The sequence below is a fragment of the Capricornis sumatraensis genome, chromosome 1 (assembly GCF_032405125.1).
Source record: "Capricornis sumatraensis isolate serow.1 chromosome 1, serow.2, whole genome shotgun sequence".
NCBI lineage: Eukaryota > Metazoa > Chordata > Mammalia > Artiodactyla > Bovidae > Capricornis > Capricornis sumatraensis.
In genome coordinates, this window is record NC_091069.1 from 232,466,098 (window position 1) to 232,482,057 (window position 15,960).

Genomic DNA, 15,960 nt, shown 5'->3' on the forward strand with positions numbered 1-15,960 from the left:
GGAAACCGGACCGGAGCGCGTCCCGCCCCTCGCCACGCCCCCTCACGGCCTCCAGGCCTCCCCCGGGTCCTACACGGAAACGAACTGAAGCCTAGAGAGCTGACCGGCCGCGGCTTCCGGGAGGAGTTTTGGGCCCCGTGAGGCTCCGTCGGGCGCCGCGCCTCCTCACCAGAGGTAGTTGTGGAGACGCCAGGAGCCCGCCTCGTTGTAATTGAAGAGTGCAGCGCGTCCTCAGAATGGGCGAGCAGGGCTTGGAACTGGCGTCTATGATCCCAGCCCTCCGGGAGCTGGGCAGGTAGGGCCAGGCTGGCGTCTAACGTGCTCTTCCTCACCGGTCGCGCGCGTCCCCTCAACCCCGGCCGCGGCCCTTGTGGAGATGCTCCACGGCTGACTGGAGCGCTTCTCCCTCAGAGAGGCCGTTGAAAGGTCGCGGGGCGCGGGGAGTCGCCGCAGACCTGCGGGATACGGGTTGGAGGGGACAGGTCGTCTGTTGATCCCACTTTACCTCAGCCGCGGGCGGGAGTTCTTCCCCCACCCCCCATCCCGAGCCCCCAGGGGATTGCCTCAGCGGCGGGAGGGAAGTTGCCTTCTGATCACTTTCTCGTCACTTTCCTTCACTCATTTGCTTCTCAAAAGCCTTGTCCCTTAGACAGGGTGCTTGCCCCCTGCACTTTCCACAGCTCCTATGCTTTATGATCACTGGTGGTATTTAGTATTTGGTATTGGTATTTAGCTTTTTGACCCAAAACTACCCTCGGAAGAAAAATCACTCATTCTGATTTTGTGCAAGGAAGCCCAGTTGTTTTAAAAAGTTTCTAAATGAAACTATAGGCCATTCTGGAGACGGGACCTTTTCGTACTGATCATCCACTCTTCAAAACGTTATTTTACTCAGAAATCCCAGGGATCTCCCACAACGTCCACAAAACATAAATGTTCACAGAATGTTGCTAAAATTTGAAGATAGCTTAATGTTCCAGTTGCAAGTTGTTATTTCCCGTAAGCGTCGTGTCTCTCTGACTCTTTGTGACCCCATGGACTGCAGCCTGCCAGGCTCCTCTGTCGATGGCATTTTTGTCCGCAGCCAACCAGGCTCCTTTATCCAAGGGATTTTCCAGACAAGAATACTGGAGTGGGTCTTCCCGACCCAGCAATGGAACGAACCCACGTTTCCTGCATTGGCAGGTGGATTCTTTACCACCCAAGTAAAAGTAAAATTCTGTAAACGAGCTGCCGAAAGAGAGGGGACACATGTCAGTGGCTGCTATCCCCATTCAACACACACATAGCCTTTCCTAAACCTGGCCTGAAGATAAGAGACAGGGTTTTTTGTTTAATTTTTGTAATACACTGAATAGAAAATAAGTGAGCTTGTACCACTGCTGCAGTTGAACTGTCAATTGGAATAGTTGCTTTTCGATTTCTTAAACTGCTTGAAAACTTAGCACACAGCCACAACTGACATTAATTCCATGGGATATTTAATTCCTTTTGTTTTTGCCATACATTTGTGTCTATCTCCACTTGTAGATCCTATAGACATTGACATTTAGTCTTCCTCAGTTACATAAATAGGAGGATATAAATGAAGGGACCATACTTATCTTAACTGAATCATCCTATTGTTGTGTATATAATTTTTCCCCATTTTGCATGAATGTTGCAAGCATATTTGTGTTAACATTTTGTAAAGTAACATCTACCTTTCTAAAATAAGATGAAGGCAAGTGTTCATATGGGAAACTGATATACAGATTTCATCTTTCAGGCTCAGTGTGAAGCTCAGTGTGTTTTCCCCACCTTGCTTTAATATAGAACTTATTGATTAATACTTCTCTTCCCTTTTCTGTCTTCCTCTGTAATATTTGTTAATGAAAATAATAGTATCTTGGATTTGTTTATACTTTCTTTCATCAACAGAACTTAGGTTACCTTTTACTCATTTGTAGACGTTCTAATAGAAGGAGTAGAAAAACTGACACATAGAATTGTCTAGTAATAGTTCTTAATGATCATGATTTTTTCATTGGAACTGCTTCATTCAAGCTTACTCAGTCTCCCAGTATCTCCATGATCTGGGAGAATGGAGCAGATACTATCACTTGATTAAGAAATGGAGTCATGAAAACTGAAGAATTAAAGTCAAAGAGATAGCAGTTATTGGAGCTAAGTTTACAGAGTCAAGCTGTCAAAGCTTTATTTCCCCATTCCCCTCCCCCTCCCTTTAATTGGTCACAGCAGTTACATTTCTGAAAAAAGTAAGATGTTACTATTTAATGTGTAGTCTCTTCTTCCTCTGTCTCTCAGGGATAAATTTTACTCCTGTTTTTTGCTGGTTGAACTTTTTTTTCTCTGCATAGCCTTTCTGGTATTCTCATCCATTCTCCTGCCTTTGACTACCATCTGCTATTTGATGACTCCAGATGTGTGTCTCCAAACCATATTTCCTTCCTGTAGAACCAAAATGCAACTGTATATTGGCAGTTGTTAGTGTAACCCACTTTCCCTGGGTGTCCTGTGTACAGTTAAGACTCAATATATCCAGTACAAATTCTCCACATATCCCAACCTCTCCAAGCTTTTTTTTTTTTTTTTTTTAATTCTCTCATTTGCTGAGGTAGGGATATCTCAGTAAATGATACCATGTGCATTCATTTTTCCAAACCAGAAATCTGGGCATCGTTCTTGACTCTGTATGTGCTTTCAGGCTATATCCTTAGTCTTCTTTCCATCTTTTTTCTTTTTTAATATTCATTTATTGTTATTTATTTTTGGCTGTGATGGGTCTTCGTTGCTGCACACAGCCTTTCTCCAGTTGTGGCGAGCTGGGGCTGCTCTCTAGTTGCAGTGTGAGGTCTTCTCATTGCAGAGGCTTCTCTTGTTCTGGAGCATGGGCTCTAGGTGTGTGGGCTGAGTAGTTGTGGCACACGGGCTTAGTTGCCTCACAGCCAGTGGGATCTTACCAGACTAGGGATCAAACCAGTGTTCCCTGCATTGCAAGGTGGATTCTTAACCACACAAACCCCTCTTTCCATCTTATTCCTCAGTAACTTGTCTAGTCCCATGGCTTTAAATATTGCCTATGGCAGAAAGTGAAGAGGAACTAAAAAGCCTCTTGAGGAAAGTGAAAGTGGAGAGTGAAAAAGTTGGCTTAAAGCTCAACATTCAGAAAACGAAGATCATGGCATCTGGTCCCATCGCTTCATGGGAAATAGATGGGGAAACAGTGGAAACAGTATCAGACTTTTTTGGGGGGGCTCCAAAATCACTGCAGATGGTGGCTGCAGCCATGAAATTAAAAGACACTTACTCCTTGGAAGAAAAGTTATGACCAACCTAGATAGCATATTCAAAAGCAGAGACATTACTTTGCCAGCAAAGGTCCGTCTAGTCAAGGCTATGGTTTTTCCAGTGGTCATGTATGGATGTGAGAGTTGGACTGTGAAGAAAGCTGAGCACTGAAGAATTGATGCTTTTGAACTGTGGTGTTGGAGAAGACTCTTGATTGAGAGTCCCTTGGACTGCAAGGAGATCCAACCAGTCCATTCGAAGGAGATCAGCCATGGGATTTCTTTGGAAGGAATGATGCTAAAGCTGAAACTCCAGTACTTTGGCCATCTCATGTGAAGAGTTGACTCATTGGAAAAGACTCTGATGCTGGGAGGGATTGGGGGCAGGATGAGAAGGGGACCACAGAGGATGAGATGGCTGGATGGCATCACTGACTTGATGGATGTGAGTTTGACTGACCTCCAGGAGTTGGTGATGGACAGGGAGGCCTGGCGTGCTGCAATTCATGGGGTTGCAAAGAGTCGGACATGACTGAGCGACTCGACTGAACTGAACTGATGTGCTGATAGGGTTTCCCAGGTGGTGCTAGTGGTAAAGAATTCACCTGCCAGTGCAGGAGATATAAGAGACATGGGTTTGATCCTTGGGTCAGGGAGATCCCCTGGGGGAGAACATGGCAACCCACTCCAGTATTCCTGCTTGGAGAATCCCATGGACAGAGGAGCCTGGTGGACTATGGTCCATAGCCTCAAAAATGAATCAGACATGACTAAAGTGACTTAGCACACATGCATGCATATGCTGAAGGCTCCCAAATTTATATCTCTAGCCCAAAGATATATGTTAGGTTCTTACTCAACATCTACACTCAGAAATTAAAATTAATATATTTAAAGCAGCACTTGTGATTTACTGTCCTTAAATCTGTTCCTTCCCCAGGTTATTATAAATCTACCAACCAAAAGCCTAAGAGTTATCCTTACTTTTTTTTCCTTTATGCCTTAATAATCCATCAGCAAATCCTGTCCACCCTATCTTTAAAAAAACACTTTTCACCATCTCCACTGCTATCACCATAATTTCTTATCTAGACTATTAAAGTAATTTCCCAGTTAATTTCTTCATTTCTACTTTTACCCACTCACAGTGGATTTCCTGCTCAGCAACCAAAGTGATTTTTACAACCATGAATCATATTGTAGATTATGTAACATTATTCCCCTGCTCAAAATCTTCCCTTGGTTTTCCAGCATACTTAAAATAAAATCCCAACTCCTTCCCAGAGCCTCTAAGGTCCACCATAATCTGGCTTCTGCCTACCTCTGATCTCACAGCCGTGTATTCATCCCTTGCCCACTCTACTCCAATGACGTTGGCTTTATTTTTAGAGTACACCAAGGTCGTTCCTGCCTTCATTCCTTTATACTTGTTGTTTCTTCTATCTTAAACACTGGCTGATGCCATTCAGATATCATTTCCGAGGACCATCTTTGACTTTCCTGTTTAAAATTTCATTGTAATCACAAAATATTTTCCAATAGTGATAGTTCCCATCAAAATGTTAAATGAGACAATGGGAGGGAGATGAGGGACTGGAGAGCAGCAACATTAGCCACTAGAGAAGGTTTAGATGGTGAGAAGAAGCTCATAATGTGAAACTGAGAGAAGTGTCTGAGATGGAGTAGGAAATACAAAGATCCCAAGGTGGGAATAAGCCTGCTTTGTAAAGAAGAGGAAGAAGCCTGGAACATAGGGGGCAAAGAGGAGAGCAGTATTAAGGATGGAGGGGTATGCAGAGGCCAGATACTTTAGCACTTTATAGGGTAGAATTTAAGTTCAGTAGGAAGCTATGGGATTAACATAGTTGAATTCATGTTTTAAAAACATGTAAATTCATTCAGCTACTTAGAACCTTTTGCTGTCCCATCGCCTTCAGTACAGAATTCAAACTCCTTAGTCGGAGTATACTTGTATACTTTGAGCTTTGACCTTATCGTCCCTCTTCAGCTTCATTTCCAGATAATGCCTCCCTGGTCTTTGGCCATGCAGACGCTCTGACAGTTTCTAGAGCAGCTTATGTTCTTTTTCCTGAGCCCTTACACATGTTTCTTCCACAGGAATACCCGCCTTCCCTCCCTTACTTACCTGCCTAGCCTCCTAGGGATTCTACTTTGTGTCACCTCCTCCAGGGAGCCTTGACTCCTCCAAGGAGGCTTGACTCCTTCAGGTCCTGCTCAGGACTTAGTGTCCCTTCTATGTTCTGTCTTGGCTGTATTAACTCTCAACCACACTGTGTTAAAATTGCCTTCTTACTTTTTTGTCCTTTAAACTACTCATTGGTTTAGGGGAGATACATCAGTTCAGTTCAGTTGCTCAGTTGTGTCCAACTCCTTGTGACGCCATGGACTACAGCATGCCAGGCATCCCTGTCCATCACCAGCTCCTGGAGCTTGCTCAAACTCAATGTCTGTTGAGTCGGTGATGCCATCCAACTATCTCATCCTCTGTCATCTCCTTCTCCTCCTGCCTTCAATCTTTCCCAGCATCAGGGTCTTTTCTAATGAGTTAGCCCTTTGCATCAGGTGGCCAAAGTATTGAAGCTTCAGCTTCAGCATCAGTCCTTCCAATGAATATTCAGAACTGATTTCCTTTAAGATTGACTGGTTTGATCTCCTTGCAGTCCAAGGGACTCTCAAGAGTCTTCTCCAACACCACACTTCAAAAGCATCAACTTGGTAAATACATGGTATCTTGGTTTTCCTGGCATTTGATGCTTGCCCAGGTGAAGTGCTAAAGTGTTTGTTAAATGTATCCAAACTCTATGTGATACTAAAATTACCACCCAAATATTATTGTATACTTTTGAAAAAGTATACCCTCTTAAGCTCAGTTCTAAGGTCGAGGTTGCAAAATAAGAAATGCTTACCCTCCCATGAATTTCTTTATTCTAATAGTATATCTAATAAATGATAATCACTTCACCTTTATAAACTGATTTTTTAAAATTATGCAAATGACACATGAATGCATAGTCTTTTTTACAAACTTAGACTTTATAGGAAACTCTCACCACCGCCCACAATCCCAGTTCCTCTTCACCACACACCTCCTCATTCATGTTTTTAAGTGACACTTGTAAAATTACACTTGGTTTATGACAAAATCTCCTGATTTTGTCTAAAACAAGTCATGTTACCTTGTAATTTCAGACTTGAAAAATTTTTGGTTATATTTAAATCTGTGATGTCCTAGAGTACACTATAGACACCAACTTTATGTGGCCATTGAGCATTTCACATGCGTCTAATCTAAAACTGAGATATGCTATAAATATGAGATACGAGGTTTCAAACACATAGTTCCCAAAAGGAGTATAAACAATCTCGTTAATAATTTTTATATTGATTACATTTTCAGATAATATTTTTGACATATTATTGTGATGAAAATTGCCTGTTTCTCTTTACATTCTTAATGTGATTATTAGAAAATTTATACTTATGCATGTGGCTTGCATTATATTTCTGTTGGCCAGTTCTGGATTAAATAATAAGATAAACAACATAGTTTTTTCTCTGATGTATAAATACAACTACTTATTCTTTGATTCTGTGTGCCTTGGGTTTACATTATTTGTAAGTATTTATTATTTCAGTTAGTGATTTTTTTGTCAAACAGGACACAGTTCTAGGTGGGGTATAGGCAATGCAAAGAGAATTAAAACACAGTTTCTCTTCTGAAGCAGCTTATGGTCTCTTGGTAGTGCAGAAATTCATAGAGAAATATAATCTCCCACCTCTAGGATCCTATGGTCTATTGGTAGATATTCCACAGGTTCGGAAAAGATTACACATTAAGGATGAAGGAGGCATAAGATTCAGAAAGATTCTTATGAACCATTGATTCATTCAACAAAGTTTTTTGGACTGTTTACTATGTATCAGGACCATTTCCATCATGGCAGTTATAAACTGTAGATGCCTTGGGTCCTGTATGTAATCAATTATAATTGGACTTTGTGATTGAATAATCAAGAAAATAATTAGCTTTCTCATTTTTTCTTTTAGCATTGTTTAAGTGGGAAAATATATGTAGATTTACAGTACTGTGTAGATGTTATAAGTTATTTGTATGAAATACTTAATTTTATTTTTTGTAAATAACCAGCTTACCTAATATATCTTCAGCTGTTTTGCCAGTAGAAGTGATGGAGTAAGCCCATCACTTATACACAGCTTTCCCTGAGTCCTCTAGGCAGAGTTAGTTATTTCCTGCTGCGGGTGTATATAATGCTTGATTATTGTTTTTGTGTGTTCTTCCCCTCTCCCCAGCAACTTCCTTGAAGCAAGGCATCTTGCTTTATTTGTCTTTTGAATTTATTATTAGTACCTTTACTCATCTTTTCATCCTATATTAATAAATATATATTAATGATTATCATTATAACTAATGATAATCATGCTATCCAAGGAGTCTCTCTACTTAAACATGGATCCCAGGAAGGAAAGCCAAGTTCCAAGAATTAGTTGTTCAAGTCTCTTCATCTTAAGGGAAACAAAACAAAGTTGTCTTGATCTCATGTATTCATTTAGTTAGTGCCAACTCCAATTCTTCCCTTCGTTTCATGGTCAAACTTTAGAAAGAGCATGCTCTTCTCAATATTCACATTTCATTTGTTTTTCAAACTTTTAAAATCTGGCTTCTGCCTTTACCTCTACATTAAAATTTTAAAATTCAAAGGACATTAAAAAAAATCAGCTTAAAATGGATCAAAGACCTAAATGAAAGAATAAAAACTGTAAAACTCTTAGAACTCTTAGGGTAAAAGCTTCATGACATTGGATTTGGCAGTGATTTCTGAATATGACACCAAAAGCATGACAGCATATCAAAAAATAAATTACATTTTAAATTATCAAAATTAAAAATTTTATACAGTACAGTATCAGCAGAGTGAAAAGACTACCCATGGAAGGAAAGAAAATGTTTGTGAATCATATATCTGTAAGGAGTTATCATCCAAAAGTTATTAAGAACTATAGCTCATTATCAACAGCAACCAGAAAATTAAAAATTTAAAAATGAGGAGATGGTCAGTAGAGCATGAGACTTAAAAATAAAGAAAGGTCTTGAGTAGACTTTCTCCAAAGAAGAAGACAAATGGGCAAAAGGCACATGAAAAGATGTTCAACATCCCTAATTACTAGGAAATTGTGAATCAAAACTACAAAGAGATATCATTGCAACCCCATGAGGATGGGTACTATTAAAAAAAAACAACAAAATAACAAGTGTTGGTGAGGATAAGGAAAAATTGGAACCTCTGTAAATTGTTAGTAGGGCTGTAAAATGGTGCAGCTATTGTGGAAGCAGTATGGCAGTTTCTCAAAAAAATTGAACGTAGAATTACCATACAATCTTGCATTTCACGTCTATGTATATACCCAAAATAACTGAAAGGGAATAAAACAGATATTGTGTTCTCACCTTTGTAGGGGCATTATTCACAGTAGCTAAATGGTGGAAGCAGCTCAAGTATCTGTGGAAAGATAAATAAAATATGATATATGCACACAGTATATAGAATATTATTTAGCCTTAAAAAGGAAGGAAATTCTGACACGTGTTACAACAGGCATGAACTGTGAAGACATATGCGAAGTGAAATAAGTCAGTCACAATGGACAAATATAGAATATAACTTGTATGATGTAGTCAAATTCATAGAAACAGAATTGTAGGAAGAGGAGGAGGAAGTCGGGAGATAATTGTTTACCGAGTACAGTTTCAGTTTGGAAAGATGAAAAAGTGCTAGAGAGGGATGATGGTGATGGTGTAGGATAATGTGAATGTGCTTAATGCCACAGAACTGTACTCTTAAAGGTTAAGGTGGCAAATTTTATGTTAAATGTATTTTACCATCTAATATATGTATGCAAAGGACATTTTAACTAATTTTATTTGATCTTGTTGACAGCTCCCTCCTTAGAATTCTCACCTCCTTGGATTCTAGAACACATCTCTCATGGCTTTTCTGTTTCTCTGACCGTTTGCTTTTCTCCTCATGGCTTCTCTAACCTTAAGGTTCTGTCTTTGGCTTTCCTGTTACTTACTACCTTTGCATTCTTACTCAAGGCTTCCACTGCTACTAGCTCTAATACTGGTAGATTATATAATCTGCATAAGAATCAGTTTTCTCATGTGAAAATTAGGGTCTAATTTCCTGTTTTATTTCATGTGAAATATGAAATAATACAGTATGTTTAGCTTTGCTTGATATGTACTATTATATATCGATAACTTAGTCTATATCTCTAGGCTAGTTAGTCTATATCCCATTTCACTTGAGGTCTAGAACTGTTATTCCAACAGTCTTTTGGACATCCCACTTAGTTCCCTTGAGACCTTAAACTTGCTGTTTCTAAAACTGGGGTTTTTTCCTCCCCATACCTGTGTTTCCACCTGTGTTAACTGTTTTGGTGATTAAATCATAATCCGGTCTGGATAGAGGGCTAGATTGACTTATCAGTCTCCTCCATTAAACTATCTTTTACCTTCCCAATAGTAGCTTCTGATGAGTTCTCTGGTACATTCAGTTCAGTTCAGTTCAGTTCAGTATAGGCACTCAGTAAGTGTTTGTTGATTACATGATTGCCTTTATGATTCCTCATCATGTAGTGGAATACAGACTTTGTATTATATTCTTATGTTCTATTCCTTGGTTACTCATACAAAATTATAGAACTCAAGTTGAATTCATTCAGGATTCTAGAATACTCTTCCTCAGATTAATTATTGTATCTCCTTTTAATATTACTTTTTCTTGTTTGTTCTAAGGTGAAGTTGCTTAGTCGTGTCCGACTCTTTGCGACCCCATGGACTGTAGCCTATCAGGCTCCTCCATCCATGGGATTTCCAGGCAAGAGTGCTGGAGTGGATTGCCATTTCCTTCTCCAGGGGGTCTTCCCGACCCAGGAATCGAACCTGGGTCTCCCGCATTGCAGACAGACGCTTTACTGTCTGAGCCTATTGAATTTTTATTGTGGAAAATTTAGAACATACAATAAAAGAGAAAATAGTATATAGATTTCCCATTTCACATAATGATAATAATCAATTAATGGCTCTATTCCTCTCCTCAGAGTTTAGTTCATTTCAGTTCAGCTGCTCACTCATGTCCGACCCTTTGCAACCCCATGGACCACAGCATGCTAGGCCTCCCTGTCCATCACCAACTCCTGGAATTTACCCAAACTCATGTCCATTGAGTCAGTGATGCCATCCAATCATCTTATCCTCTGTCATTCCCTTCTCCTCCTGCCTTCAATCTTTCCCAGCATCAGGGTCTTTTCAAATGAGTCAGCTCTTTACATCAGGTAGCCAAAGTATTGGAGTTTCAGCTTCAACATTAATCTTTCCAGTGAACACTCAGGACTGATCTCCTTTAGCATGGAGTGATTGTATCTCCTTGCAGTCCAAGGGACCCTCAAGAGTTTTATCTAACACCACAGTTCAAAAGCATCAATTCTTTGCCATTCAGCTGTCTTTATAGTCCAATTCTCACATCCATACACGACAACTGGAAAAACCATAGCCTTGACTAGATGGACCTTTGTGGACATGTAATGTCTCTGCTTTTAAATATGCTGTCTAGGTTGGTCATAACTTTCCTTCCAAGGAGTAAAAGTCTTTTAATTTCATGGCTACAGTCACCATCTGCAGTGATTTTGGAGCCCCCCAAAAATAAAGCCTCTCACTGTTTCCACTGTTTCCCCATCTATTTGCCATGAAGTGATGGGACTGGATGCCATGAAGTGATGGGACTGGATGCCATGATCTTAGCTTTCTGAATGCTGAGCTTTAAGCCAACTTTTTCACTCTCCTCTTTCACTTTCATCAAGAGGCTCTTTAGTTCTTCTTAGCTTTCTGCCATAAGGGTGGTGTCATCTGCATATCTGACGTTACTGATATTTCTCCTGGCAATCTTGATTCCAGCTTGTGCTTCCTCCAGACCAGTGTTTCTCATAATGTATTCTGCATATAAATTAAATAAGCAGGGTGACAACATACAGCCTTGACATACTCCTTTTTCTATTTGGAACCAGTCTGTTGTTCCATGTCCAGTTCTAACTGTTGCTTCCTGACCTGCATACAGATTTCTCAAGAGGCAGGTCAGGTGCTCTGGGATTCCCATCTCTCTCAGAATTTTCCACAGTTTATTGTGATCCACACAGTCAAAGGCTTTGGCATAGTCAATAAAGCAGAAATCGATGTTTCTCTGGATATCTCTTGCTTTTTCCATGATCCAGAGGATGTTGGCAATTTGATCTCTGGTTCCTCTGCCTTTTCTAAAACCAGCTTGAACATCAGGAAGTTCACAGTTCACGTATTGCTGAAGCCTGGCTTGGAGAATATTGAGCATTACTTTACTAGCATGTGAGATGAGTGCCATTGTGTGGTAGTTTGAGCATTCATTGGCATTGCCTTTCTTAAGGATTGGAATGAAAAGTGACCTTTTCCAGTCCTGTGGCCACTGCTGAGTTTTCCAAATTTGCTGACAGATTGAGTGCAGCACTTTCACAGCATCATCTTTAAGGATTTGAAATAGCTCAACTGGAATTCCATCACCTCCACTAGCTTTATTCATAGTGATGCTTCCTAAGGCCCACTTGACTTCACATTCTAGGATGTCTGGCTCTAGGTGACTGATCACACCGTGATCATCTGTGTTGTGAAGATCTTTTTTGTATAGTTCTTCTGTGTATTCTTGCTACCACCTCTTAATATCTTCTGCTTCTGTTAGGTCCTAACATTTCTGTCCTTTATTGAGACCATCTTTGCATGAAATCTTCCCTTTGTATCTCTGATTTTCTTGAAGAGATCTCTAGTCTTCCCATTCTGTTGTTTTCCTCTGTTTCTTTGCACTGATCACTGAGGAAGGCTTTCTTATCTCTCCTTGCTATTGTTTGGAACTCTGTATTCAAATGGATATATCTTTCCTTTTCTCCTTTGTTTTTTTGCTTCTTTTCTTTTCAGAGCTGTTTGTAAGGCCTTCTCAGACAGCCATTTTGCTTTTTTGCATTTCTCTTTCTTGAGGATGGTCTTGCTCCCTGTCTCCTGTACAGTGTCACGAACCTCTGTCCATAGTTCATCAGGTACTCTGTGTATCCCTTAAATCTATTTCTCAATATATTTAAATAGATTTCTTAATAGATTTAAATCTACTCCTCAGAGTACTTTGCAGCAAATTCCAGACATCATTTTATCAATAAATACCACTATTTATTTCTAAAGTGTAAAGACTTTTTAGACATACCACAATACCATTTTCATACCTTAAACTTTAATTTCTTAAAAACATCAAATATCTAGTCTGCTCAAATTTTCCCAGTTGTTATTTATGGTATTAGTTTTTATTCTTGATTCAGAATCGTATGTAGGATCAGCCATTATGCTTGGTCGATACAGCTTTTTAAAAAAAATTTTTTATTATTATTATTTTTTTACTTTACAATATTGTGTTGGTTTTGCCGTAGTTCAACATGAATCCGCCACAGGTGTACATGTGTTCTCAATCCTGACATCCTGGGTCGATATAGCTCTCAAGTCTTCTTTATAAGTTTCTTCTCTCTTTTTTTCCCTTGGAATTTCTTTGTTGAAGAAACTGTTTTCTTTTGATTTTTCTAGAAGTCTAGATCTATTCAACAGAAATATGAAAGAAGTCACATATATAATTGAAAGTTTCCCATATTACAAAATGCTACATTACAAAAAGGAAATAGGTGAAATTAATTTTAGCAATATATATTATTACCATATTGTATATATCACTTATATGTGAAATTTAAAATACAACACAAATGAACTTATTTTTGAATCAGAAACAGACTCACATATAGGGAACAGACTTATGGCTGCCAAAGGTGGGGAGCAGGGGAGAATTGGGCTGGGAGTTTGGGACTAGCAGTACTCTTGCCTGGAAAATCACATGGATGGAGGAGCCAGGAAGGCTGCAGTCCATGGGGTCCCTGAGGGTCAGACCCGACTGAGCGACTTCACTTTCACTTTTCACTTTCATGCATTGGAGAAGGAAATGGCAACCCACTCCAGTGTTCTTGCCTGGAGAATCCCAGGGACGGGGGAGCCTGGTGGGCTGCCGTCAATGGGATCACACAGAGTCGGACACAACTGAAGTGACTTAGCAGCAGCAGCAGCAGGTGCAAATTATTATATACAGATGGATAAACAACAGCATCCTATTGTATAGCACAGAAAGCTATATTGAATATCCTGTAATAAACCATAATTGAAAATAATATGGAAAAGAATATATGATAACTGATTTACTTTGCTGTATATCAGAAACTAATACAATGTCATAAGTCAATTATCCTTCAATTAAAATAAAAGAAACTAAAGAAACCCAACATATATTATTTAACTCAGTATATCCAGATGTTATCATTTTGACATGTAATTAATGTAAAATTTTTAATGCAGTATTACACATTTTTGGTAGTGAATATTCCAAATCCAATGTGTATTTCATACTTGTAGCACATCTCATTTTGGACTAACTATATATCAGGTTCTCAATAGCGTGTGATAAAGGTTTACCATATTGGGCAAGACAGGTCTAGACTTTGCAGAATACTATCAGTGTCAGCATTAAAACTAAACACATTTGGTAAGTTCAACTTTAGAGAATTCTTCACAGATGAAATCGTGAGTCCCTTTAAGGGTTGTTGTTCATTCGCCCACTTATGTCCAACTATTTGTGACCCCATGGATTGCAGCACGCCAAGCCTCCCTGTCCCTCATCATCTCCCAGAGTTTGCCCAAGTTCATGTCCGTTGCTTCCCTGATGGCTCAGACGGTAAAGCATCTACCTACAATGTGGGAGACCTGGGTTCAATCCCTGGGTTGGGAAGATCTCCTGGAGAAGGAAATGGCAACCCACTCCAGTATTCTTGCCTGGAAAATCCCATGGATGGAGGAACCTGGTAGGCTACAGTCCGTGGGGTCACAAAGAGTTGGACACGACTGAGCAACTTCACTTCATGTCCATTGCATTGGTGATGCCATCCAGCCATCTTATCCTCTGACACCCTCTTTCTTTGTGCCCTCAGTCCCTGCCATCAGGGACTTTTCCAGAGTTGGCTGTTCACATCAGGTAACCAAAATACTGATGCTTCAACTTTAACATCAGTCCTTCCAATGAGTATTCAGGGTTGATTTCCATTAAGATTGCCTGGCTTGATCTCCTTGCTGTCCAAGGGACTCTCAAGAGTCTTCTCTAGCACCACAATTCAGAGGCATTAATTCTTTGGTGCTCTGCCTTCTTTACAATCTAGCTCTCACAACCCTACGTGACCATTGGGAAGACCATAGTCTTGACTGAGCTGGACCTTTGTTGGCTGAGTGATGTCTCTGCTTTTCAACACACTGTCTAGGTTTGTCATAGCTTTCCTGCCAAGAAGCAATTGTCTTCTGATTTCATGGCTGCAGTCACCATTCACAGTGATTTTAGAGCTCAAGACGATGAAATCTGTCACTGTTTCCACCTTCTCCCCTTCTATTTGCCATGAAGTAATGGGGCTGGATGCCATGATATTAGTTTTTTAATATTTAGTTTTAAGCTGGCTTTTTCAGTCTCCTCCTTCACTCTCATCAAGAGGGTCTTTAACTCATCTTCGCTTGCTGCCGTTAGAGTGGTATCATCCATGGTATCATCCCTTTAAGGGTTAAAACCATTTTATTTGTGTTTTAGTGCCAGTCCAGAGGAATATAATACTGTTGTACAGAAGCCAAGACAAATTCTATGTCAGTTCATTGACCGAATACTTACAGATGTAAATGTTGGTAAGAAACAGTTATTTCTGATATAAATCATGAATTGTTTTCTTTTTCATGTATGCACATTATAGTAGCAATTTTCTCCATGAAGCTTTAGATATATAGTTAGGATTTTTGATAGTTACTTGTTGTTGTTCATATTAAAGTATGTATTACTTATTATATAATGTGATTTACACTTTTAAAATAATTCTTTTTTCCTCATTGTTATCTAGATAGTGCTTGCCACTGATTCTTCTTTGATATATGAATTATTTTAAATAAAAATATTTGGCCAGTTCTCTTTTAGATAGGTCTTATGTCAGTGGTTGAAAAACAGCAAATGCCATTTTAAGAAACTCTTTGTATAAGAGTTGGCCACTTTGTTTATGGAAGGTAATAAGATTCTGTGAGTTGTTGAATCAACTATTTACTGTTTATGACAATCTAAAAGACACATACTACCAACTTGGTAAGATGGTGTCATATGTGCCATGTCTGTTGAAATTACATGGAAGGGACAATCTGGAGTGGCATGTGGCTCATGATTTATAAATTTAATCCCAAATTTGACATAGATTTTAAGAATTGCAATAGTCATCTAGCCTTTCTTTTTCAATCAGTAAAATTTTGAGTTCCTGAAAAATAACAAAGGACTACTGAGTACTTCCAAAATGTGTTTTCATATGGTACTCCATCTGTTTAGACCACTTGTCCTTACCCTCTCTGTTTGACCAACTTCTCATCATCTAGGAATCAACTCCTTCGCAGGCTCTTTCCAGACCCTTGTTTCATTTATTGTAGATTAGTGTAGTTAACACATCGTATTATTGA

The 15,960-nt window shown here is 39.4% G+C and overlaps 1 protein-coding gene across 1 annotated transcript in view; it reads left to right on the forward strand.

Annotated features, from left to right (window-relative positions):
* Positions 1-236: 236 nt before the first annotated feature.
* Positions 237-15,960, forward strand: part of ATR (ATR serine/threonine kinase) — a 110,919-nt gene continuing 95,195 nt past the window's right edge. Inside the window, exons 1-2 of the mRNA XM_068969197.1 lie at positions 237-295; positions 15,062-15,153. Coding sequence (XP_068825298.1) covers positions 237-295; positions 15,062-15,153 — 151 coding nt within the window. The remainder of the gene's footprint in view (positions 296-15,061; positions 15,154-15,960) is intronic.